Source organism: Helianthus annuus, chromosome 7, assembly GCF_002127325.2.
Source record: "Helianthus annuus cultivar XRQ/B chromosome 7, HanXRQr2.0-SUNRISE, whole genome shotgun sequence".
NCBI lineage: Eukaryota > Viridiplantae > Streptophyta > Magnoliopsida > Asterales > Asteraceae > Helianthus > Helianthus annuus.
The window spans coordinates 69,717,382-69,744,839 of NC_035439.2; the positions used below are offsets into that span (position 1 = coordinate 69,717,382).

Below are 27,458 nucleotides of genomic sequence, written 5' to 3' on the forward strand. Positions count from 1 at the left end.
AAGACTCGTTCAAGCGAAATCAGGTTTTTATTCCATTTTTAGCAGTTTTAGGCCGAATTTTGATCTGATTCTCTCAAGGGTTTGTTAAAACACTGTTTTACACACTATATCAAAAACTCAGTCCATTTTGTCCGTACAAATGTCCAGAAATCCAAAAAATGTAGAAAAAATGCACTGATTCAAGTGTATTGGCTCATCACTGGCTCTGATACCAATTGTAGGATCGAGTTGACGATCAAATGAGTCAATTCAGAGTTAATACACATTGTTTGTAAGGCGGAATCAAACAAACAGAGCTGAATCAGTAAGAATGGAGTAGAAAACAGAGAGTATCACTTTAACACACGTTTCTCATTAATATTTCACTTGAAAATCCGGCAGCAGTTCGGTATACAACTTGTGATTCCGTGCCAAATAAGAAACATCAACTGCCTATTTATAAGCTTCTAATTCCGCTTGAAATGACACATGTTATTTCAAGTGAAATAACCAACTTTAATTCAGATCTCTATTTCAAGCGAAATCACTATAAAACAAAATAAAACTTTAATTTCGTGTGGATCTAACTTCTGTTATGTGTCCTATTTTGTGTCAATATATACACCATGATGTAAGATGTGATGTCACCTATATGATGTCATCATCAAGAATGATGACATCATTCTTGTTCAGATCCGCAACGAAACCAAGACTCGATATAAGACGAAGTCAACAGACATATGCACCAACACTTCTTTTCAAAATTAAACGCAATTTCACGGTTAAAATGGCTTGATTTTCAAGTATATTGTGCGAAACAGTGTTTTAACAAACCCTTGAAAGTTTCAGACATTAATTCGGCTTAAAATTGTTCGAAAGTTTAATTTTGCACGAAAGTTGATATTGTTTCGTTTGAACCTTGCTGTAATTTCGCACGAAATCAGAATTAATTTCGCACGAAATTACAATTTCGTGTGAATCCCTTCATCAGTTTGGTATCTCGTACGAAATCAGCATTTGATTTCGCACGAAATTACTATTTCGCTTGAAAGTGTTCATCAGTTTGTTATTTCGCACGGAATAACAGTTAATTTCGTACGAAAGCTAATTTCGTGTGAAGATCCATTCTATTTTCGCTTGAAAGTTGATTCCGTGTAAGACTTGATTCCGTTTGAAAGTTGTTTTTGTGTATAGAGGGTATTTCATTTGAAACTGTCTGTTTGAGAATTTTTGAAAACAAAATCATGGAGAATGAATTTTACAATGCCTTTGCTAGTCCGATGACTATTACTCAAAGTACGATGCTAGAAAATGAAACGGGGACAACACAAAAACTGCCTAAGCTCATGAGTATCGAGGAGTATAGTGGATGGGCTGAACGTTTTGAAAACTGGGTTCAAGCATATCATTTAGATGCTTGGGAACATACTGAAGTTCAATATAGTAGACCAGTTGGGGATAATAGAGTGAAACTTCCAATTAGGGAATTGAGTGCTGAGGAGAAAAAGAAATATAAAGATGAAAAAATGATGGTTAGTCTGTTGCAACAAGCTATTAAAGAAGACATCTTGATTCTTCTTCAACACAATGGAAGTGCACATTCGATATGGACAGAATTAGAAGCAAAGTTTCTTGGGAGTGATGAAATGCTAAAGAACAAAAATTCGCTTATGAAGAAAGAATTTGATTTATTTAGAGGATTAAGAAATGAAAACACCAAGCAGATCATTGAAAGATATTGCAATTTATTGAAGAATATGAATAGATTAGGCATCAAAAAGGATAATGATGAATTAGTTGAAAAATTGGCTGATGCGTTGCCACATGATGTTTGGGGCACGTATCTCATGATGTTGAAAAATAAACGAGGTTTTGACAAGTTACCATTGAGCGAGTTTATTAAACAACTGGAAGCTCAAGAGATGGAACAACGAAAGATAGCAAGAATGAAGAACTATGATGGAGAACAAGACATTGGCTTGTACTACAAAGGTGGTGTTAGTGATAAAACCAACATTTCTCCAAAGGTTGAAACTGCATTCAATGCGAAAAGTTCTTCTGAAAGTTCATCTCAAGGATCAAGTAGCAAAATGGGATTTTCGTCATATCCATCATTCGATCCAAATTTTTCAACAACAAAGAGTGGGAAAGTACTTCAATGCAACATTGCATTAAATCTCGAAAGTGATCAAAACGATTCTGAAGAAGTAGCTAAAAGTCATATGTCGTTGTTAGTAACTGTGCTTGAATCTTATGGTAGTTTGGTTGCAGGGAGGATCGGGAATCCAATGCTTACAAAAGAGGATTACGATCAAGTTGATGCTGAAGAAATGGAGTTGATGGATATAAAGTGGTGCCTGGCGAGCGTGTTGAGAAGAGCCGAAAAGTTTAAACAAATTACGGGAAGAGATGATTTGCGTGATGCAAATGTGTCTACTTTAGGCTTTGAAAAATCTAAAGTTACTCGTTTTCGTTGCAGGGAAAAAGGGCACTTCAAGAGAGAATGTACCAATCGTGAAGCAAGTGGAGCTCAAAATCCCTTTGGAAACAATGACTATTATCGAAAAGCATTTATCACCAAGTTGCTCAACAGCCGTATCAACAAGAACAGCAACAAACTGCACATGCTAGAAAGGTGATTGAAGATTCAAAGAAAGCTTGTTTGGTCAATCAAGATGATGGAAGTTCATCAAAAGGATTCAGCTGGGATAAATTTATTTCAGAAGAGAGTAAAGCATGTATGTTGAACAAAATATCAGATCAAGATGATGAAAGATTACCAGAAGGCTTTAGCTGGGAAAATTTTAGTTGGGATAAGTATTGCCCGGATAAAGAAATTCTAAAGGGTCAAGCTTTTGTTGCTCAGGTTGTTAATGATTTTACTGATGACATTGGGCAGAAAAAATCAGAAAACATTTAAATGCTGAAGCTGAGAAAAAGAAGAAATATGAAGAAGAAGAAAAGCAAATGAGACAAGCTGAAGCTGAGAAAAAGAAAAAGGTTGAAGAAGAAATTCAAGTGAGAAAAGTCAAAGAAGTTCCAGCGTTTGAAATTAAAACAGATGCTGATGTAATCAAGATTTCTGAGAAGTGTATGAACTGCGAGTCTCTGATAAAGCAAAACAATTGTTAGTGCATGCATCTGTCGACTTCGTCTTGTATCGAGTCTTAGACTAGATAGATTAGATCAGGGCACATTGTACGAGAAAATAGCAGAATTTCATGTCATAGAGGATGATTCCGCTTAAAATGACACCTAGTCATTTCAAGCGAAATCACAAAGTCTTATTTCGCTTGAGTATGCAAGTGTGTGATTCTGCTCGGATAGGTATTCTGCTTGAACCATTTCAAGCGGAATCAAGTGTCCTATATATAGTGTCCGAGCGAAATCATTTGTAATAGTTGTGAACAGTTCTTGAATTCCATACCGAGGTGCTGCTGGTGTGAGATTTGGATGTAATCAGTGTAAAATCAATACAACAAGTGTTTAAAGTGTATTGCAAGCTGTTTCAAACTCAGTTTCTTGTTTTCCGCACCTGAAACTGTTTCAAACTTCTCTGAACGACTCGTTCGGGTCGTTACACGATCCTACAAGTGGTATCAGAGCTCAGGAGGAGGAGTTCTATACGATTCAGCTGGAGAATCTCTGTTTTTCTACTCTTTCTTTCAAAACTTCAAGATTTCACGGTTAAAATCTGTTCAAATTTTCACGGACTGTTTAAAACTACAAACTAACAAACCCTTGAAAGTTACACGTTAAAATTCGGACTAAAAATGGGTAAAATTGATGTTCGAAGGGGTTCCGCTTGAATCGGTTCTTTAGTGATTCCGCTCGAAAAGCAGCTTATTTCGCTTGAGTTTTCAAGCGAAATCTGATTCTTCGCTTCAAAGGTTGTTGATTCCGCTTCAAAATTGCTTATTCCGCTTGAAGTATTTCAACCGAAATCTGTGAACTCGCTTAAAACATGATTCCGCTCCAAGTCTTTCTTATTCCGCTTGAAATTCAAGAGAAATCTGAGATTTCGCTTGAACTTACTGATTTCGCTTGAAGGTTGTTCTGTTTGCAGGTATTCCGCTTGAAAAGAGTAACTTGGTATTCCGCTTGAACCTGATTTGGGTTATTTCACTTGAATCTGATTTTTATCATGGGTGACGATTTTTACAACGCGTTCGCCACATTTTCGGTTACTCCGGTTTCGATTGCTCAAAACATGAATCTAGAAAACGAAACGGGAACTACTCAAAAACCCCCGAAGCTAATGAGCATTGAGGAGTATTATGGATGGAAAGATCGTTTCGAAAACTGGGTACAAGCTAACCATCTTAGATCGTGGGAGTGTATTTTGAAGAGATATGTTCTACCTCGTACTGAATTGCAAACTGAAAAAGAAATCTCAGAATTCAATGACAAAGAACGAGAAATGTATAGAGCTGAAAAAATGATGATCAGTCTGCTTCAGCAAGCTATCAAAGAAGACATCTTCATACTGCTTCAGCACGACAAAACTTCAAAATCAATCTGGGATGCTCTTAGAGTCAAGTTTGAGGGTAGTGAACACATGATTAAAAGCAAGAAGGCACTGCTCAAGAAAGAATTTGATCTATTCACAAGTTTTCCCGGGGAAGATACAAAGAAGCTCATTGAAAGATATTGCCACTTAGTTCGATCCATGTCGATGTTGAGTATAACAAAAGATCGTGAAGAGTGGGTCGACAAGTTAGCGGATGCATTACCGCAGAAAGAATGGGGTACTTACTTGATGATTCTGAAAAACACCGGGGATTATGATGGGTTAACAATTTCTCAGTTCATCGAGAAAATTGAAGGTCAAGATCTGGAACAGCAGAAGATTGTGAGGATGACTAATCCAAGTGGTCAACAAGATGTAAAAATGTACTACAAAGGCAGTGTTCCAGAAGCTGAAAGAAGCCCGAAGATACAAACCGCGTTTAGTGCTGGAGATTCATCCGAAAAAGTTGATCAAAGTTCTAAAAGCAGCAGTGGTTTCTCTTCATATCCAAGTGTGAATCCAAAAGATACAACATCAATCTTTCATTCTCAAAGCACTAAAACTGGAAACGGTTATGTGATACAGTGCAATATAGCTTTGAATCTTCCTGATGGTCAAAGTTTTTCTGAAGAGATTGCAAAAGATCACATGGCATTACTTGGTTCCGTGCTTCTATCTTATGAAGGTTTAGTTGCAGGACGGATCAGGAATCCTATGCTAACAAAAGAGGATTACGATTAGATAGACGCCGAAGAGATGGAACTCATGGACATCAAATGGTGTCTTGCTAGTGTCCTTAGGAGAGTAGAAAAGTTTAAACTGATTACCGGGAGAAATGACTTTCTTGATGCACATGTCTCTTCTACTTTAGGTTTCGATAAATCTAAAGTTACTTGTTTTAAATGCAGGGAGAAAGGCCATTTCAAACGAGAATGCAAGAATAGAGAGGCAAATGATCAAAAGAATCCATTCGGAAAAGATGACTATTACCGGAAAGCCATATATCAACAAGTCGGTCAACAGCAACAGCAAGAACCACAAATGGCTCATGGTAGAAAAGTGATAGAGGATTTAAAGAGGGCATGTCTAGGGAATCAAGAAAACTTTAACTGGAACTTTCAGGATGATGAAAGACTACCAGAAGGTTTTAGCTGGGATATGTTTACAGATGAGAAAGGAGAGTTCAAAGCTTTCATTTCCAAGATTGTGAAAGAACCAGATATGTTCACAGAGTGGATGAAGTCTATTGGTGTGACTATGAAGAATGAAGATGAAAAATCTGTATCATCAGAAGAATGCTCACAGAGTTCAGATGATAGTGTACAAAGTGATGAAAGTTCAGAAAGAGAAGCTGTTTTTGATAAGACACCATCTGATTCTGGTTCTTCAGATGACTGTTCTGACAAATCAGTAGAGTTTGATCAATCTCCAACTGATGACAGCAGTGATGATGATGAAGAAAAACATACTAATATTGCAAAATCTCATCTCTCTCCTGAAAGTTTTCATTTTTATTTTGCAGATCGCTTGGAAAAACTGAAGGAGAAAAGAGCAGCAAGAGAACAGAAACAGATGAAGTCTGATAATGTTGCTCAAGAAGGTGAGACTGTTCAAAATGAAGAAGATGAAAGCGTTGCTGAGGAGATTACTGAAGTTAAGCATGTAGTTGAAGCAGTAAAGGTGGTTGAAGTCGAGAAGATCATCGAAGTTGAAAGGATTGTAGAAGTCATTAAGCCATGCTCAAAGTGTCTTGAATCTTGCATAAATTGTGCAGCCAAAGATGAAAAGCTGGCTGAACTAGAGAAGATGAAAGAGCAGTTGTTGTTCAATCTTAACTATGTGAAGGAATCTTATGACGTTTTGAACAGAACAGTAACTGGTCTTCAAAAGACAAATTCTGAACGAGAGAATTCTTTGACCATGATGAACGCCACAATGATGACAAGACAAAAAGCAATCAATCATTACATTGAAGAAAATGTTGAACTAAAGCAAGAGTTGGAAAAGGAGAAAATTGAGAATGAGAGAATCAGACGTTTGTTACAAAGTTATTCTAGTTCTGATTATCTTATTGATCGAATTTATCCGACTGTTGCAGGTTTTGAAGCATTCAAAGACGACAAGCCAAAGAAGAAGGATACTGGTGGAAGTGCAGAAGAAGAAACCGTTCTGGAAACAATCAAACCAGGAGTTTCTTGCTGAGAAGAAAAAGAAAGGAACTGGAGTGTTTCATCTAAAGGATACTCGAACATATTTCAAATGCAATGCAGCTGGTCACATTGCATTAGTTTGTTCTCAAATGGCAAAACTTAAACAGGGAGTATCTAAGAAACTGAAAGAAAAAGTTGTCGATGATGAACCACCAACTGAAAATTTCAAAACGTTTGAAAATTTGATTTATGAAGTTGGTGAGTGTTCAAAGAAAAATTTTTACAAAAAGAAAGCGAAAGACAACCAAGTGTGGGTTGTTAAGAAGAGTGATGAGAAAGTTGGCGATGATTCTGGTTCCACAAAGTCAGAAGAGCCACAGGTTGAGACAAAAGAGGTAAAATCGGTGTCTTCAGTGAATGATGATGAGTTTCCATCACTGAAGTTTGAGAAGATTAAACAGAAAGTTGGTAAAGTTGAGATCTCGGATCAATTTTACTCCGAGAAGAATGAGCTTGATGTCGAGAAAGTTTTCAATGGAAATGTTAAGAAAATGTTTGGAAAATGCTTGATAGGAAAGTAAAAGGGGTTAAAGATTTTTACGCAACAAAGAAAGCAACTTATAACCCTACTGAACAAGAGCTGAAAACACCCAAGGTTGGTAAGACCTGGGTGGAAATTCTCTTTCCCTGATAACCAGGACTATGCCGGAGATCCCAAGTTTGTAATCGTGGATCAGGAATCGGCATCATTCATGTTTTTTAAAAAAACAGTTTTGTATGAATGAATTTTCATGTGGTAAATTTTTACAGGTACAGGACTATGCCGGAGCTTCCAGGTTGGTAAGTGCGAAGCAGGAATCGGCATTTTGATTGGTAAAATGGTTTGTGTAGATGTTTATTCCTACATGTTGGTTAAATGTTTTGGATATACTTACAAATGGTACAGAGGTTTGATGGTGCATTCTTGCAAGTGGTAAATCAGGGACATTAAATTGTACTTGATTTACTACAAATGGTTAAAAATGAACAATATGATGAACCAGTCTCTACAAGTGATTAAAACAAACTTATTTTCCGGAAAAAATCATTTTGATTAAAACAAACTTAAGTGTTTTGAAATCTAAATGAGAAAATGGTTTGTTGAAAGGGGGAGTTCGGATTGTTTATGCCAAAAGGATGGCGAATTGAGGCGATTCGATATCGGTTGTCATTTTATTTGTATAGTTTGTTTTCAAATTTTTAAGTGGGTCAAGAGCTTAGTTTGTTTTTTTCAAACTTTCTTTAAAATGTGTTTGCATTTTAGGGGGAGTAAAAATTTCAGAAAATCCAAAAACATTAGAAAATTTGAAAAAGCCAAAAACATGATAAAATAAAAAAAAAATCGAGTTTTGTTGTCAAAAAGAGGAAATGATAGTACATCAGTGGACGATCACAACATGCTAAAGAAATGGAAAGTATAAATGTGATAAACAATCTCACTGCGGATATACTAGTAGGTTTTTGCACATTTAGTAAATTGTGACGAGATATAAACCTAAATTCAAACTTGCTTATATCGTGGGTAACAATTTCTTGAATATATGGGTAACCCCCGAAATCTTGTTTGAAAGGTCCCTCTTTCTGAGATACTAGGTCTTTATACTCAGTGATATCTGGGGTATTATCTCGGGACTTCTGCTGAATGGAAATTCTGACCTAGTCCCCGTATAATACTTTCCGCAAATGCTTGAAAAAGCACCGCCCTCAGCAAATTGATGAAACAATAAAATTGATAGTCATTGCTGTTGAAACAAAAGATCCTCTAAAGGGGACACTCCAAAAGTCGAGCCGTCATCTCTCTGCTGAACGGAAGTTCTCACCTGAGCTCTCACGGTTTCGCATCTACCCCTTTACAGATATCATCTGTGGTATACTCACCTGTAAGACTGAATATTGGGATCTCGATACGGGAGTATAGTCAAGTAGTGGGACACACGGATAAGTTTAAGTCTGTAAGACATTAATATCGTATCTCGAAACAGTTGAACTTTGTGTGAAAATTTAAGTGGACCAATATACTGACAATCTAGGTGAATTGTTTAGAACTTAAAATGAAATCAAGCTTAACGGTGTTCGTGATTTGTCTCATATACTGATATGATCCTCTTACACAAACTCACAAAAATAGTGTCTGTAAATATTTATTTACTACATTGCATTTTTTATATTCAAAATCCCAAAAAGATTTTAGTGTGTTTTAGCATAAATTTTGAAAAATTCAAAAGGATTTTCGACAACTGATATTGAACAGCTGATTTTCAAAATTCCAAGTGCTAAACATGATGACAGCTTTGTGAGGGAAAGTCTGTGTTTGAAATCAAATGTGTTAATCATTTTTTACAAGTGGTTCATCAAGATTATGGAATTAATTTTGAGAGACTCTGAGTTTGTGCATGCCTCTATATTTGAAATATATAAATGTGTGATATTTACTTTAAGGTAGAGATTGTGCAGGTGTAAGGTTGAGCCAGGTGATGATACTGAGCAGAACGAGAGCCAAGTCACGATCTTGGAACCAGGCTGATCGATCCTGAGAAGCTTGTGTTTAGAGAAAGCCAGGTTTTTTCCGATACCTGAGGACTCTGAACTGAAGAATAGAGCTAGGTGATCTTGAGATATGAGCCAGACTACGATCCTGAAGCAGATGATGCTGATGAACTTAAGGAATGCCAGCACATTGTTAGGGGGAGTCTGTTGATGCTGATTGATAGAGTGAAGCCCAGAGACTGATCAAGATTGAAGATGCGAAGACTCGACACGTAAGACTCGTCAACATCTGAGGGGGAGTCTGTTAGTGCATGCATCTGTCGACTTCGTCTTGTATCGAGTCTTAGACTAGATAGATTAGATCAGGGCACATTGTACGAGAAAATAGCAGAATTTCATGTCATAGAGGATGATTCCGCTTGAAATGACACCTAGTCATTTCAAGCGAAATCACAAAGTCTTATTTCGCTCGAGTATGCAAGTGTGTGATTCCGCTCGGATAGGTATTCCGCTTGAACCATTTCAAGCGGAATCAAGTGTCCTATATATAGTGTCCGAGCGAAATCATTTGTAATAGTTGTGAACAGTTCTTGAATTCCATACCGAGGTGCTGCCGATGTGAGATTTGGATGTAATCAGTGTAAAATCAATACAACAAGTGTTTAAAGTGTATTGCAAGCTGTTTCAAACTCAGTTTCTTGTTTTCCGCACCTGAACTGTTTCAAACTTCTCTGAACGATTCGTTCGGGTCGATACACGATCCTACAACAATGAATTGCTACACAACGTAAAAAGGCTAAAAGAATCATATGATGTCTTGAACAAAGCCATGAATCAATACAATGAGACAAGCAGTGAGCAAGCCACAGCAATGAAGACACTCAAAGGAGCATACATGAGACAACTTGATAGTCTCAACTATTACACTGAAAAGTGTGCTGAGCTTGAGTTGAAACTGGAAACTCAGAGAATAGAAACCGAGAGAGTTAACAGATTATTAAAAAGTTACTCATGTTCTACTTTTGTGGTTGACAGGATTTACCCCATAGTGGAAGGAATGAAGACGTTTGAAGAAGAAAAGACTTCGGAAGAGAAGAAGTCTGAAACAAAAGAAGATGATGAAGTGAAGATTTCTGGTAAGAAACCAAGTGTTGTCTATAACAAATGTCCACCCCCGGTCAAAAATGGATATTCTCCTCGAAATCCAAATTCAGAAAGAGTCAAAAAGGCAACCAACTTACAGTGGGAGTCTGAGTCTTTAGATAATTTGCCAGAAAATATTGATGTCACGTTCACATCGTTTGACACTGATCATGAGTCCGAGTTAATAAAGAAAGTGGTCGATCAGGTGTTGGATAAAGATGAAACAGAGGAGTCAAAGTCGGAGTTAAAATCAGAGACAAAGTCAGAGTCCGACACGTCAAGTCAAAAAGTCAAACAGGGCAAACGGGTTTACAATAAAGAATTTCTATTGTCAAAATCTAATTTGAATGATGGATTAATCAAAGTGGGATATACTTTGAATGATTCAGACAAATTATATTTTAATAAAGATTTTCCAATAAGAGGTGTTAAAACTGAAATGATCAAAAAGGTTTTCAAGCTAATAGAAATTAATATTTCTGAAATAAAAGATTTAAATCTTATGGAAAAACCTAACCACTACACCTCAAGAGTTCAACAAAGGATAAACAAGAAAATGGGTTACAATTATGGTTTAGATTTTCGAAAGAAACCAAACCATAATGGTAATTTCAAAAAGAAAGGATTGGGTTTTATTCCATCGAAAAATTATAAAAATGAGAAAACTAATAAACCAAAAACTGTTTTTGTTTCAGGAAAATCATCAGAAGCAGAAAAAGAGCAAGTGGTTCAGAAAGCAAACCAACAAAGAATTTCTTGCAAAGAAGCAAGAAGAAATGGTAAGAAAAGTAGGTTGTCTACATTCTTGAATATGTTTGTTTGAGTATACCTACAAATGGTAAGAAAAGTAGGTTGTCTTTTTCAAGTGGTTAATCAAGGTCATTAAGTTGAACTTGATTTAAATTTAATCCAAGTGTTTTGAAAAACAAAGTGATGAATGAATCTCCTAATCTACAAGTGGTAAAATCAACAAAACTAATTTTCCGAAAAAAACATTTTGATTAAAACAAACTTAAGTATTTTGAAATCATAATGGGAAAATAGTTTGTTGTAAGGGGGAGTTCTGATTGTTTTTGCCGAGTGGATGACGGATTGAAGCAATTCACAACAGTTGTCACTTTTCTTGTACAGTTTATTTTCAATTTTCTTTAAATATTTTGATTTTAGGGGGAGTAAGAAATTTCAGAAAATCCAAAAACATTAAGAAAATTTGAAAAATACAAAAACATGATAAATCCATAAAAAGTCAAAAACATTAAAAATATTCAAAAATGAGTTTGGATGTGAAAAAGAGGAAATGATAGTACATCAGTGGACTATCACAACACGCTAAAGAATTTGGAAAGTAAAAATGTGATAAACGATCTCACTGTGGATGTATCAGTAGGTTTTTACACATTTAGTAAATTGTTTTCGAGATATAAACCTAAATAAAAAAAACTTACTTATCTCATGGGGAACATCTCTCGGATATATAGATAACCCCTGAAATCTTGTTTGAAAGATCCCTTTTTTTTGAGATACTAGGTCTTTATACTTAGTGATATCTGGGGTATTATCCCGGGACTTCTGATTTTGCGGAAGCAATGGCCTAGTCCCCGTATAATACTTTTCGCTTGCTTGAAATAAAAGCTTTGCCCTCAGCATAAAAAATAATGAAACATTGCAAAATGCTAATCATGTGCTGTTGAAGAAAAGATTCTCTAAAGGGAACATACCTAAAGTCGAACCATCATCTCTCTGATTTTGCAGAAGAAAAAGCTTGAGCTCTCATGGTTTCGCATTTAACCCTTTACAGATATCATCTAGGTAAATTCACCTGTAAGACTGAATATTGGGATCTGGATACGGGAGTATATTCAAGAGGCGGGATACACGAATAAGTTCAAGTGCTTAAAATTCTAATCTCGTATCTCGGAACAGTTGAACTTTGTGTGAAAATTTAAATGGACCAATGTACTGACAATCTAAGTGAATCGTTTAGAACTTAAAATGTTTAAAGCTTTACGGTGTTAGTGATTTGTCTCAAAAACTGATATGATCCTCTTACACAATCTCACAAAAATAGTGTCTGTAAATATTTCTTTACTGCATTCTATTAAATTCAAAAATCCAAAAAGATTTTAGTGTGTTTTAGTATAAAATTTTGAAAAATTCAAAAGGATTTTCGACAACTGATAGTGGAAAGCTGATTTTCAAAATTCCAAGTGCTAAACATGATGAACTGGTTTGGGAGAGTTTGAAATGAGATGTTATTCTTAAAGGTGGTCATTAAACAATATATCTATCTCATAGTAAGAGTGTTATTGTTGAATAATACCTGCAAGTGGTTTCTGAATTTGCAAAATTTAAATTTGAGAAACTTATGTTTGTGGTAGAGAATGTGCAGGTTTGAAGGTTGAAAATAGCCAGGTTCCGATACCTGAGGAGAGTTCAGGTCACGATTCTGAAGATCAAGAATTCCAGACTGCGATCCTAGCTTATCGAAAGGGGGAGTTTGAAGACAATCAAAAGATCTGATCAAAAGCCAGGTTGTGGTGCAGATCCTATGGAGATAAGAGAAGAAGAGAAAGAGATTGATTGAGGATGCTTACAATGGAGAATCTTTGGAGAGAGCATGAAGACTGATAAAGACTGAAGGTTCGACAACCGAAGACTTGACACCGAAGATTTCGTCAACATCCGAGGGGGAGTCTGTTGGTGCATACGTCTGTCGACTTCGTCTTGTATCGAGTCTTGTATAGGTCTAGATAGATCAGGGCACGTTAAATGAGAAATATGTGTTGTATGGGTATTTCGTACGAAATTACATATGTGTAATTTCGCATGAAATTACATGGCAATTTGGCACGGAATAAGATTTCGTGTGAACCTAATTTTGCTTGAATGATTTCGTGCGAAATTAGATTTCGCATGAGCAGTTTCATGCGAAATTACCTTCCCTATAAATGCCTGATGTGCCATTTCATTTGTAACGATTCTGATTCCAGTAGCGAAGCTCTGCCGAAGTGTCTATAACAATATAATCGATCTAATATCAATCAAAAGACAGTTTAAAGTGATTTCTCGTGCATTACAGCTGAAATAACACTGATACATCTGTTTCCGCCTTTTGTATTGGTGAAGACCTCTTCTGATAGACTCGTTTGGGTTACAAAACGATCCTACAAATGTTGTCCACACCATACAGCTACACTTTATTGACAACAATATATTTGATGTTTGGGTTTTCTAGCGTTTATCAGTCAAATGGTATATATTAAATATGGCGTTTGGGTTTTTTGTTTGTGTTTTTTAATTGAAGGTCTGAGTTGTTGTATATATAGGATTTTTTTTTGCCGGTTTCTTTAGGTGGGATTTTACTATAATTAAGTTTCGCGTTTTATATCTAATGGCATTTTTACCAGAATGCTGTGTGATTTTTGTTTTGGCGTTTTATTTACATGAGGTGGCGTTTTGTTTGGAGTAGTCAAAAGACGCTTTTACCCTTAATGAAGCGCGTCCACATAATAAAATTGATGTTATTTACAAAAATGCCACCGCGCCAATCTAGTCCTTAGATTGTTTTGATCGGACGATCGATAAGCGTTCTCACCGTTCTCACACTTTCTACCGTTTTCTCTAAATCCCGACCCAATATATCTATATGAATTAGCCATGAAAACGAATACATGAGTCAAATAGTAAGGCTAACAAAGTAAACTTACCTTGATAAATTGCCTGATGCATTTTGAGTTAGGAAAAAGCCAACATCGGAGTCCACAAAGAAGGCCTGCATCTTGTTTAAATCTAATATTTTTAATACATTTTGATGAAAAATTAAGTGCAAGATTTGAATCAAGTCAGATAGTATTAAAATATTAAATTGGTGAATTATAAAAAACATATATAACTTAAATAAGCAAAATGGTGATTACCTTGAACACATACATGGAGGAGATGAAGGATGAAACCCTTTATCCGAATACCTCATGCTCTTGTTTCAACCATTCTTCTTTCTCTTTCTCATTGCATTTAAAATCTTTTATGGATGTACATAACATTATAACAAATAATCAATACTTTAAAATCAAACAAAGAATAGGATTTATATGCAATACTTTAGATTCATCTTCATCCTTGGATTTGGTGGCCGATCGGAGTGGATACTAAAGAAGTTTAACCGATCCTCCTCCCTTGTTTCTTGCAAAAAAACAATCTGCAATTTAGTACACAAACAACGATCTCAATCGGCGTAATTATGACAAAGAGTGCAAAAACTAATCACCAAAAACAGATGGCCAGATAACTGCAATGCTCTAGCAATACATCCTCTCTCAACTGACCAGATTTGTAGGAGCTGGTTTGGTGATAATGGTCCCTAAGACAAGGAGATAACCACCAGAGAAGTGGAGATCATAGGCATAAAATTGTGGAGCAAAACCATTAGCTAAGAAACTGCAAATAACTGCCCTGAACTGCCACCACGACAGGTTTTTTTTTTTTTTGTGAGTTTAATTGCCTGAGATTAGTGGAGATTGATTTAAGAGTTGATTAAACTTAATGAGGTTAACATATATATATATATATATATATATATATATAGGGTAGGGATATGGTAAAAAGTGTTTAAAATGTGAGAAGGGTAAGAAGTGTTTTAAACCATTGGATATTTGATCTAATGGTTGAGATCAATAGGGTATAAAAATGTAAATTGTGTTTTAATTAGAAGGACCTTATGTAAAATTGAAGGGCAATAGTGTCTTTTTCAATGTTTCAAATATGGTAACCATATCCTACACAACCAAAACCCCCATCAATCTCCTAAAAACCAGCGAAGTTCCTGTAAAAGCTAAATTCTTCTTCCTTCAATATAACAACAGAGCATAAAACCTAGAAGTATTTTAAAGGTAACCGGAGCACATTCTTCGTCGCCTACTTCCTGTTGAACTCAAGGGTTTTATATTTCAATAATCGCTTCACATTCTTGTTCGATTAACAGTAAAATCAAGAATCAAACGAGTGTTCTGTGGATTTAAACAAAGGAACGAGGAAGCCATTGGGTTCGAAGAGGAAGCGAGAACCAGGTTAGTGTTTTATTGTGTATTTGATGTTCGGTACAGTGTATGGTTGTCAATGGTGTCTATTGATGTTTGTGATGTTCTTAACAACCCAGTTAGCAGCTTTATGATTTTATTTAGGGTTTTGTTGTGATGTAGATGGTGTGATAGTGTCATATTAGTAGAATGCAACTATTTTACAAATGTAGTGTTATATGTAAGAATGAAGGGTGTTGTAATGGGGGTTTTATTTTAAATCGGACTGTGGTGTGTTAATGGTTTTTGATGATTGATGGGTGTTTTAATTGGGGTTTTACAGATGTAGTGTCTTTTCCAGTGTTATATGCAAGAATGAAGGGTGTTTTAATGGGGGTTTTATTTTAAATCGGTCTGTGGTGTTTTAATGGGTTTTGATAATTGTGTTGTCCTTAACAATTATGAGTAGATGGTGTCCGTTAATCACCATATTGCATATAACACTACAATTCTGATGTAGATGGGGTCTTCTGATCACCTTATTGCATATAACACTACAAGCCTGATGTTGACACAGTGTTATATGTAGATGGTGGCTGTTGATCACCATATTGCATATAACACTAGATGGTGTCTTCTTATCACCTTATTGCATATAACACTACAAGTCTGATGTTGACATAGTGTTATATGTAGATGGGGTCTGTTGATCACCTTATTGCATATAACACTACAAGTCTGATGTTGACATAGTGTTATATGTAGATGGGGTCTATTGATCACCTTATTGCATATAACACTACAAGTACTTTCAGTTGATGGTGTCTATTGGTGCTCCTCTTGATGAATACTTTTCAATAAATTATAGTGCTTTATAAACCAAAATGTATAGCTATAATTTGGATTTCACGGTTCGATAACTAATTGTAAGAGCATTTAAGTTTAGTCCGGAGAAGCGGCCGAATACCCAGATTCAAAATGGGAAAGGGATTCCATAACACAATTGGACAAAGCATCCAGTTGAGCGATTCGGATAATGATAACGTAATCGAAGAAGGTATATATAAAATACAAAACTACGCATGTAAAAAACAGTTTGATGGACACTTTAGTTTTAGTAATATGTTATGCAATATCACGTTTTGTCGGAATTCTTGCACCATGTATCACCAAATATAGGACACTTTAATTTTTGTAATTTGTTGGTATATAATAACAAAATGTGTTCGATTTATAGCTACAACATCACCCGCTGCGAACAGCGATGACGACTTCAAGTCACCGCTTCCAGTACCATTCGCGGAAGGTAAGAAGTTGATTAAGCATAATTAACTGTCGGTGTTTTTCGTATTATTGGGAGCATAGTATAACATGTATAAATGTTTATTTTAGTTTCAAAAAAACAACATACAGCATCTGATACAACACACCGTGTCTCCGCCGACGACGACTTTGTTACGCAACCACCAATCACAAACCAACCAGGTAACCTTGCCCAAAAAATTGAAACCAAAGTTATCAGTGTTTTCAATTCATTCTAAATATATACTAACTGATGTGAATATATGGGTTCCAGCTGCCAAATCACAGCCGGTCCGCGACGATGTTGACAAAGAACCACAACAACCAGTCGTCGTAACAAGACGTAAGTCAACAGCGGCTAGGAGGAAGTCGACGAGACCACCGGCGTCATTTCCATCAAAAAAATATGAGCCCTTCACCGGGCCAAAAATTAAACTGAAGACGTCTTCGGAGAACCTTGTTACATTGGTCAACAACTTGAATAAACCACAAAAAAGAAGGTCATAGAAATGGGATTTGGTACATTGCTGAATTTCAACATACGACATGTACTGACGCGGCTTGCATATTGGTTGTCAAGCAACTATGATGACAACGCAGGAGTGTTGAACTTTGGTGAAACCCGTCTACGGATCACAGCAAGTTTGGTGAATAAAATATTCGGAATACCAAACGGGGGTATAAAGATTGTAGAAAAAATAAGAGCAAGGGACAACAATCCAGTTGTGAGAGGATGGAGGGACCGGTTCAATGATTATACTAAAGTGTCGCCAGTCGGGCTGAATGGCATGATGGTTTCAGACACTTCAAGTGACCGGGTGTTTGAATTGAACTGATTGGTGTTGTATAATACTGTGCTTGGGGAGATAAGCGCATGCAACACAGTTAATCAGCGATTCTTGGGATGCGTGGACCGAAATGTTAAAATATCGAGCTTTGATTGGAGCAGCTACATGATAACCTGTTTAGAACGCACGGCGAATGCATGGAACCGGAAGAGGACTGACCCTTTTAGAGGCCCGATCGTGTTACTAGCAGTATGTGACTCTACTCTATTGTTCCTCATATGAGACTAAAACACTACGTGCATAAAACACCACAACACTTTATATAACAACATAAAATTGGTTACATCAGCTGCATTGCATACAAAACCATTGAAGTCTTTTAAAACACTATTTCAATATATCACTATGTAAAACACTACAGTCACATGTAATATATTACAACAAGTCTGTTTGGAACACTACATTTGATATATTGTATGTAAAACCATATAAAACACTACAATCACTTATAAAAAACTACATGCATAAAACACCACAACACTTATATAACAACAGAAAATTGGTTACATCAACTACATTGCATACAAAACCATTAAGTCTTTTAAAACACTATTTCACTATGTCATTATGTAAAACACTACAGTCACATGTAATAGATTACAACAAGTCTGTTTGGAACAATACATTTGATATACTGTATGTAAAAGCATATAAAACACTAAAATCACTTATAAAACACTACATTTACAGACAGTTCACTATGTAAAACACTACAATCACTTGTAAAACACTACCTTTACAAACAGTTCACTATATAAAAGACTACAATCAGCATGCATAACCCTTTACATGGCTACATAATTCTAAAAATTGAATGCTTATATGTGCAGGCTGCATACGCGTACGAGCGTATGGATGTTTTGAAGTGTGATAAGAAAGGATCAAAACCGATTGAGTTGATACATGATGCGATGCTCGACGAACTGCTCGGAAAGCTTGACGACACACTTTGGGCAGACCACCTAAAGCATAACACCCCAATGATACCTAAAATTCATGTAGATGAAGATAAGCCGAGGAGTGAAAAGGTTAAGAAGATACCTGAAGACAAAAAATCATCATCCACCAACACTAAAAAAGTTGAAACGGCAGCTGAAAAAAGTGCGGAAGACAATGTGGATGGGGGCAAGGAAGACTATGGACCGTACGATGAAGGGACGACGACCACCTGGGAATATACAAACATTGCAAAGATTATCTGTTGTCGCAGAAAAGTACACAGGAGTTGCGGTTTGTAGTTGGGGCAGACAGCGAGTTTCGGGTCCCAATGGTATCACAGTATGGGACGCCGCCCGTCTACTCACAGAAAGAAAAAGAAAGTGAAGAGGTACAGGACTTGATAACCTTTTTAACGTTTGGTATGATATCATACCTATTTATAATTATATACATCTGACAACGGTTTGGATGTCACTATATAATTTGGTTAACAGGATCATGCGCAAATTCTGGATGATGCATTTAAGGAATTTGACGATTGCATTGAGAAGGTCAAAATTACATTGACGGAAGCTTTATGTTTGCACCCAAACAGTGACATGCTATTGAGTAGGAAAGCGTCATGGATTGTGACGGTCCGGAAACATCTGAAGGACGTTGTGGATGATGAGGAAGGCGATGTTGTGTCAGAAAAACCCCCCACACCTGTCAAAAACACTGGGCTGTTGACTCAAGGTAATCAATCTTCTTTCTCGCCCATGACTTCATCATTTGGCGCAGAAGTGGAACAACTGATATCTGTAATACAACCCGTACGACACCCAGGCACACAATCGAAAGCTGAGGGCATCCAACCAGTAAACTTGCAAAGTGAACTGGACAACGTCGCAACAACGTCAAGTATTCCAGACACTGAAAATGAAGGAAATGCCTTATTGCAATATAAACTCCGGAGGCCAAAAAGAAACACCAATCTTCCGGATGCGCTGAGGTCACCGTACGTGCAGCATGTGGTTTCATTAACAGATAAACGGAATCAATTGGAAGCTGCATTGGCTAGCTGTATACTCAGCACAACAGGAAACAAATGGTAAGTATCAACAACATTCAAAAATTAAATAATTGAACGAATCTCCTTGTGAATTAATGATTGTATTTCGTGTTATTACGTAGGGATGTTATATTCGATTGCCAAGCAGGTGTCTCGATTTTGAAAGGGTCGTTTGAGACGATATACCCGGAATTATGCTTGGATGCAGAAGTTATATCAGCATGGGCTGCAGTCCTTAACTACGAGGAGCGGTTAAGGGCACCTGATACCCCCGCGAGGCTGTTTTGCAATGCCGGAATGTTGGTAAGGCACTTTTCACACTTTATAAACACTATTTGATAATGTAGGACAGAATATAACACTACAACACCAAAAAAATAGTACACAATGTAACAATGTGTATAACTAAATAGCACTCTAAAACAACTTTTATAACACTATAAGAACAGTATATTACATAATATAACACTATAACACTATAAATAATTTAGAACAGCTATATAACACTATATAACAAGCTGGTAGATTAAAAATCACTAAGTAAAACATAGGATAAGCATATAACACTATGTAATAATGTGTAAAACTACATAGCAGTTTAAATAAAAGAAAAAAATTATTTATAACACAATAGACTGCATTCAACCATCATATGTAATGAAACTAGGACCACATGCCTTTATAAAACTAAGCCAACTTACAACACTACAACACCATGTAACAATACAAATCAGTTTTTGAATATCGTCAAAATATCGAAGGGACCGAGGAACTTAAATCAACTTAAATCTGTGATTTATTATAAAACAGGTGACAACTGATTTTGAAGGGACCGAGGAACACAGAATCTCGAAGTTCTGTGGCGGGATGGAAGCAATATTAGGCCAGACAGATAGCATGGACATCAGAAACTTCCAAATGGTATTCGTGCCGGTGCTGTACAATAAACACTACATTCTAGTGTTCTTCAATCTAGCACAATACCAAATATTGGTGATCGACAATATCGAGGGTGATGTCCCTATCAATATACGATACAGCGACTACGTAGAAAAAGTTGTAAGAACACTAACAGTAAAATAATAGTTGACATACAATATCTATAACTTTTAAAAAACCCCATTTGACGTCGTAAATTTTACAGATCAATGCATTCTGCTCGTATGTCAAAAACCACTCGCCTGTAATCGCTAAAAAACTACGATCAACATCACCAGTTAGTCTGAAGTTCTCGTGGCAAACATTGTATAACGGCGTTGATTGTGGAATATTCGTCATGCATTATATGGAGACTTTTAAAGGTGTTATTGTAATTATAGATTAATTATTAAAGTTGAAACGGGCATGTACGCTAATTTGATTTGTATTTCTGTTCACTAGGGACAAGCGTGCGTGAATGGAACTACGGGCTATCGCCAGAGCGAGACATCATGGGGGAGGTGTTGATAGATCAATCGAAAGAACTATGTGACTTGCGAATAAAGTACTTATAAAAAATCTTGTTAAGTGACGTAAACTCACTGCGATCTAAGTTGGAGAAAGAAGTGCGATCTAAGTTGGAGAAAGAAGTACATGAGTACGCAAATTTGAGTGAAGATGAAAGAATGGAACATGCTAAAACTGCAAAGGAAAGGATCGAGTTACGATTGAATGAAGAATAGCACATAGTTTCGTTAAAACTGATATGTATTTAGCAATAGATATAGAGGTGTCCTGCTATGTATTTATAATAGTAATTATAGAAATGCATTATAGTTTAATTTTAGATTTACCACCCATTTATTTAGAAAGTTTGTTGTGGTTAGTTTTAAGTTTTTATAAGATATATCTACGTATAGATATTTGACAGTTTTAATAAAATAAAATGTAACACATAATATCTTCATTTTATGTTACGGTACTTTTAATTCTTTTTGGGTTTGTTTGCATAGATGGAGTCCATCTTTGTAGATTAGGCGCATTAGACCACAAGTATTAATTACTTGTACATTAAAACATTATCGACTTGTACCCTTTAATCCGTGCGTCGATATTGAACAAGATAACTACCGAAACGTCAACAAAAATGTGTAGCTCGTCATACTATATTTGGATTTTTTTTTAAACAGTATAGTTTATAAGATATGTCAAGAATACGTAAAAAATTATAAGTTTGTTGTGGAGGGGTGAATTGTAACTAATTATCTATAATTTTGTTAAAATCTCAGGGATTTAAGTGTAATAAGTTTAGGGGCTGAAAAATAAATAGTGTTTAAAAGACCAAATTATCCTCATTTTAGGGGTCTTTCTATAAATAAAGGGGGAAAAGTTCTTACTTTATAGGTATTTTAAAATATCATTCCCTCATGCATTATAATATAGTATAGATATTTATGAAATAATAAAAATGTTTCTATTGAAGAACATTTAAAAAAAGGTTAATAACAGAATTAAAAAAAACCTTTTATAAATAGAAATTAATTTTATCCCATAAAGTTTTTAAAATACACCCATTTTGATAAATAAATTTTCCATTGATAAAAAAAAGAAAAAGAAAAAGAAAAAACCTCTGTGTAACAAGTAAACCTTTTATTTAGATCATGGGGTATGGTGGAGCTTGGGTTGAGCTTGGGTTAGGGCATTTATTGACACGTGGAATGGGAGCCCCTCACCGCCTGGTTACGTGTCCGCAGAGCGTGGGTTGGGTTTGGGTTGGGTGCACCAGTGGCAGAATATTAAAAAAAATACAAAAAATTTATAAAAAAAACCTACAACTTCATTAAAATTTAAAATTACATAATCCTAAAAATTACATAATTTCTAAAAAGTACAAAATAACAAATCTAGAGCGTTAAATAAATTTCAAAAAGGTCGATCTTGTCGAACGCCTTCCCCCAACCGTTTGAATTTTAAATTCAAAATTTGAAACTCCGCTATGATGTGGCGGGTGAGCGAATTGAGGCAGCCAGCTAGCATGGCCATACCGCCACACGCCCGGCTTGAAAGCCAAGCCCCAACCCAAGCCCACCTAAGGTGGTGGTTTGGGCGTTTTACCCCAACCCACACCCCAACCCAAGCCCCATACACATATACACATGGCCTTAGAAAAGCGAAAGAAAAATCCATGAAAATTGTGTGAAGGAAGGAGATACAAGTGGTCTCACCCGCCCAGTTATGAGTAGGGCAACTTTTTTCACAAATTCTTGAGGTTTCTCACAAACTGTTAGGGTTATGAATGGTGGTCTTGTGTTAAGCACCATATGCCCACCACAATGGACTTTGAGGTGGGATACAAAAACTTCAAATTCAAGGTGTAGAATTCATCATAAACTAAAGACCTTAGCATCATCAGCAGATAGTGCTGTTGTAAGTGGGGAATTACTGGAACAAGTGGACAAAGAGCTTAGTAAAGGTGATGACAGAGCTGCACTCTCTCTTGTTAAAGATTCTCACTCTAAACCAGGAGGCCTCAAAGCCTTTGGTGCTGCTCGACAGGTTAATTATTATTATTCATTCATTATCAACTACCTTCTATTTTTATGTTCATAGAGTAGCAGATATAAATAAACAAGGGCTGGGTTCGTTTTGTGTATTCACACTAAGACCAGCCGGTGTAGAAAAATAATGCCCCACCATGGGGCATTATCTGACACGTGTCATTCCAGTCAGCATGGGGCGTTATTGCAAAATTGGCGTAGTGGGAATAATAATGCCCCTTCCAATCATTAAACAAAAAAAAAAGGCAAACTATTTTCTCATTGGTGGGTCAAACCCAGTCAAACCTTCCTTCTTCCAATTTAGGCGTTTTAATTATAATGCCCAAGCAATTTTTTTTCAAAAATAATGCCCCATAATGCCCTATGTAATGGGGGAGTGGGCGTTTTTTTTGAAAATAATGCCCCCATAATGCCCCACTACACATGGTCTAAGGCCATGTGTAGTGGTACACATGAATAATGCCCCCACCCATGGACATTGTACGCGACACGTGTCATCCCAGTCAGCAAAGGGGCATTATGGGCATTTTTCACAAATGGGCCTAGTGGGATAATGCCCAAATAATGCCCCATCAATGATTACCCAATTATTATTTTCTTGTTTTTTTTTTAATTTAAAATTAACTGTATTTGACATGGAATAATCTCATTGGCCAAACAATTTGAAAAGAGGCACATTTGAGCGTGTTTCAAATCACGCTGGAGGGGGGTTTTGCGAAATAACACCGGAAAACGCCATGGGGTGGGGGACGGGCGTGTTTGGGGGGGAAAACGCCGGAAAAGGCACCACTACGGGTGGTCTAAAAAGCTATCTGCAAATAAGCTTTTATTAAAGCTAACAGGCCCAAAAGATATGTGCCAAACTTTGCAACAAAGTAGTTTTTAGTCAATATTTGAAGAATAAAATGTTGAGCAAGTACATGTAATTCCAAGTAATATTCAAACTTTGCAACAAAATCTGTTTAGATTTTCTTTATTAGAATTAAAGCCAAAGTGTAGGGATCAATGACTGATTAATGCAGGTTCCACAAAGGTTATACAGCTTAGACGAACTAAAACTGAACAGCATAGAGACTTCATCTATTCTAGCACCAAAGGACACCACCCTTGGTGCCATAGAAAGAAATCTTCTCATTGCTGCTTTGTTAGGCTTCATTTCTGCTTGGAATGCCTTTGATTTTGGCCCGGAAGAGCTCTTATATATCACATTGCCACTCTTTTTCCTCTGGACGCTGGACACGGTATGTAGCCCAAATTCTATTATCTGTTGTCATGGTTTTAAAAAACGGTTGAGGCGTGCCTCAAGGCAAAACGCCAAAAAAACGATTCTGAGGTGTGCCTCAGGGGGCTTCTAGTGTATGTGCGCCTCAGAGAGGCTGAGGCGCTAAAAAGGTTGCGCCTCAGATGCGCCTCAGGGGTTTCTAATATTTGTTTTTGATGTTTTTGACTTTTTATGTCAATTTCAAGCAATTTATGTTATTTATGTGTGTTTTTGATGATTTTGATGAATTTAGTTAGTATTATTAATTTTATAAGATATATAATTTTTATATTTATTTTTCAATGCCGCCACAGGCTTACGCCTCGGTTCGCCTCGAGGCTTGCGCCTCGTGAGGCGAGGGGATCACACCTCGAAATTCGTTTCCTTTTTTTAAACCTTGTCTGTTGTAACATGTACCCTAAGGGGAGAATGGATAGATATTAAATGCTAGCCCCCCCTGCCTTCTTTGTGATTTGGAAACCCGGGTATCATTGTTGGTTTTGCTTTTTTCATTGTTGCTCCCTTCTGTTTCTCGCAGACATTCGCGCATCATTTTTAGTTACATGTAATCTGTTTTTCTTAAAAATAGTGTTCTCTTGTTTTTTTGTGGTATATGTTGTGTTATTCAAAAGTTTTAATGCGGAGTGATTGTTTTTTGTTTCTTGTATATTTTATTTTTACCATTAGTAAATTCATGAGTTCGTTATCTGGTAACATAAAACTAAGCATCTATGTGTGTGCACATAAACCTCATTTCATGCTGACCCTTGAAAAATTTTCTGACTTTACAAACTGTTGCTCTTTTCAGTTCTAAGCAGGAATGAATAAAACAAAATGGTATCGAAAATGGCTAATGAATTATTCAAGCAAAAAAATGATAATAGGGAGACTTGTTACACATCATGCTTTCTTCTCAAAGTGAACTAAACTTCTGTACATTTTAAGCATGTGATATCAATTGGAAAGTATTATGGAAAATGATTGGTTGTAGGTCGCTTTCGCTGGAGGATTTGGCAGCCTGGTACTTGATACAATCGGTCATAACATTAGTCAAAAGTATCATAACCGAGTTATTCAAGTAAGACATCACCTTTTGTCTCTTAAAACATGTAGTGTCATGGGTTGTTATAACTAACCAGTTGTAAGATTTATTTGTTGTAGCATGAAGCTGGGCATTTCTTGATTGCGTATATGCTAGGAATACTTCCCAAGGGATATACTTTATCAAGTTTGGAAGCTTTTCAGAGAGAAGGATCACTCAATGTTCAAGCAGGCACCGTTTTTGTTGATTTTGAGTTTACTGAACAAGTAAGCTTTCTTGTTTTGTTCTTCTTATTGCACTTCCAAAATTCGAGTTTCGTAATTTATTTAGTCGACCTCGAAATTGTCAATACGTTATACCATCAAACTTATTCTAATCATATACACAACCCAGTCAACGTTGAACATGAAAAAAACAGTTGACACTCTTACGTTAAACGTAAGAGTTTCGGGACAGAGGTATATGATTATATGAAAATGATGGATCCTGATTCTTATATATGTAGACTCGGCCTTTAATGTGCAACTTTGTATGTGCAGATAAGCCAAGGAAGAGTGACAGCAACGGTATGTTTAAAAACTAACCACTAGATTACACATATTTCATGAGATATAGCAACTAATATATAGTTATATACCATATAATCAGTAGTGCTTAACGTGGTAAAATTCAACAAGGCTAATTGAGCCAAGCCCATACAAGTATCTATGAGCTAAAATCCAATACGAAAGGTTGAAGGTGGCAATTTCAACCTGTTCGTATCGAAACGGGTCAATGTGTTTTGTGCGTTACTGGTAACTTGTCTGAAAGTTTTGATTAAATGGGTCAAGCAGATTAAACGAGTCAAAAGTCACGTAAGTTTCATTCAAATGGACTCATACTGTGACATCTGTCCTCCATTGGTTAACAATAGATTGCATCCCAATTTCATACTTTGTTTCCTATTGATGAGCCTATCTTCTGAAAATAAACAAATGCTTTACAGATGTTGAACAAGTTCTCATGTATCGCATTAGCAGGAGTTGCAACTGAATATCTTCTTTACGGTTATGCCGAAGGAGGCCTTTCTGATGTTAACACGGTAAACACGGACTTTCATATTTGTTTTATTTAAAATTTTATAGTAACTTTTTTTTTTCCGGGAATTTAAAATGAAATATGTTTATTTAACCTTATACTATGGCAAATAGAACAGTTTTCATGAAAATTTATAATTTACGTCAATGCGAGGTTGACCCGTTTTGCTAAATGTGTTCGACCCTGATTTAGCTGGATGGGTTGCTGAGAAGCTTGGGATTCACTCAAAAGAAAGCGGATTCTCAGGTGAGATGGGCTGTACTAAACACTATCTTAATCCTGCGCCGCCACGAACAAGCACGCACCCTTCTTGCTAAAGCCATGTCGGAGGGGAAATCCGTGGGGTCTTGCATTGATGTTATAGAGAAAAACATCGATGAAACCGATATTTGATGCACTCGTTCTTCACAAGTTGTCCTGTTTCCTATATTTGATAAGTCTGCTGCTGGAACAAAGCTACTGCTAAATCATACTTGTAGGAAGGGATATCGTATAACACAGACGGAAACAGGGCGGCTTGCCAGGCTCCATATCCTAACCGTTGCTGCATCGCCTCCATCTCTCAGTGTGTCTCGTCTCTCATTATCTTGTCCTGCAACCATCTAAACTCAACGCCATTACTGACTTGGATCTTTTAACATGTACATACAATACGTATGTTGAATGATTATATATATATATATATGTGAATGTATCATACAATAACCTATAAGATGTTAAAACATTAATAGATACAGATATAAATGTAGATTTAGGTACATAGGGAGATTATCAAATATAAAAAAGCAAAATCCTAAAAAGGGGGAGAAGAAATTATCAATCTTTGATCCAAGGGTAAGGCTACGCGGTATGGGGGTCGGCCCCGGCCCGTCGCGGGTCGGCGACGGTCCAAACACCGTGCCGCCCCCTACCGTCCCCGTCCTCTCCGTCTGAATCTAGACGTTGGCGACGATGCGAATATGGTGGGCCCCCCAACATTTGACCGTTTGAAATTAATAAAAAAAAAAAAATTCCCAACGGCTATAATTTAAAAATACACCCATTTCACTTCCATTTTTATAAATATTCACATCTTTAACCCCAATTTTCACAACTTTTCACCCACTACCACCCCATCTCTCTCACATTTTATAAACCAC

The 27,458-nt window shown here is 36.5% G+C and overlaps 2 protein-coding genes across 2 annotated transcripts; both read left to right on the forward strand.

The window, feature by feature from the left end:
- The first annotated feature begins 1,223 nt into the window (after window positions 1-1,223).
- Window positions 1,224-16,142, forward strand: LOC110919450 (golgin subfamily A member 6-like protein 6). The gene is made up of 9 exons (XM_022163716.1): window positions 1,224-1,275; window positions 1,393-1,808; window positions 2,573-2,708; window positions 2,879-3,048; window positions 6,032-6,346; window positions 7,450-7,475; window positions 10,201-10,288; window positions 11,004-11,087; window positions 16,089-16,142. The coding sequence occupies exons 1-9, from the start codon at window positions 1,224-1,226 to the stop codon at window positions 16,140-16,142; spliced, it is 1,341 nt and encodes a 446-aa protein (XP_022019408.1).
- Window positions 16,143-22,558: 6,416 nt separating this feature from the next.
- Window positions 22,559-27,026, forward strand: LOC110916642. Its single transcript, XM_022161345.2, has 7 exons — window positions 22,559-22,937; window positions 23,962-24,180; window positions 25,192-25,278; window positions 25,362-25,508; window positions 25,782-25,808; window positions 26,228-26,323; window positions 26,512-27,026. The coding sequence occupies exons 1-7, from the start codon at window positions 22,674-22,676 to the stop codon at window positions 26,710-26,712; spliced, it is 1,041 nt and encodes a 346-aa protein (XP_022017037.1). The 5' UTR covers window positions 22,559-22,673; the 3' UTR covers window positions 26,713-27,026.
- The last annotated feature ends 432 nt before the right edge of the window (window positions 27,027-27,458 follow it).

What these genes read in the sequence shown, in the direction of transcription:
- LOC110919450 (XM_022163716.1), top strand. Translation starts at nt 1,224, where the DNA reads ATGGAGAATGAATTTTACAATGCCTTTGCTAGTCCGATGACTATTACT. An exon ending in ATGTGAAGGAATCTTATGAC is followed by an intron (nt 6,347 to 7,449) that starts GTTTTGAACAGA and finishes AAATTTTTACAG; the next exon opens with GTACAGGACTATGCCGGAGC. An exon ending in AAACAAAAGAAGATGATGAA is followed by an intron (nt 10,289 to 11,003) that starts GTGAAGATTTCT and finishes TTTTTGTTTCAG; the next exon opens with GAAAATCATCAGAAGCAGAA.
- LOC110916642 (XM_022161345.2), top strand. Translation starts at nt 22,674, where the DNA reads ATGAATGGTGGTCTTGTGTTAAGCACCATATGCCCACCACAATGGACT. An exon ending in ATTTTGAGTTTACTGAACAA is followed by an intron (nt 25,509 to 25,781) that starts GTAAGCTTTCTT and finishes TTGTATGTGCAG; the next exon opens with ATAAGCCAAGGAAGAGTGAC. An exon ending in GCCTTTCTGATGTTAACACG is followed by an intron (nt 26,324 to 26,511) that starts GTAAACACGGAC and finishes ACCCTGATTTAG; the next exon opens with CTGGATGGGTTGCTGAGAAG.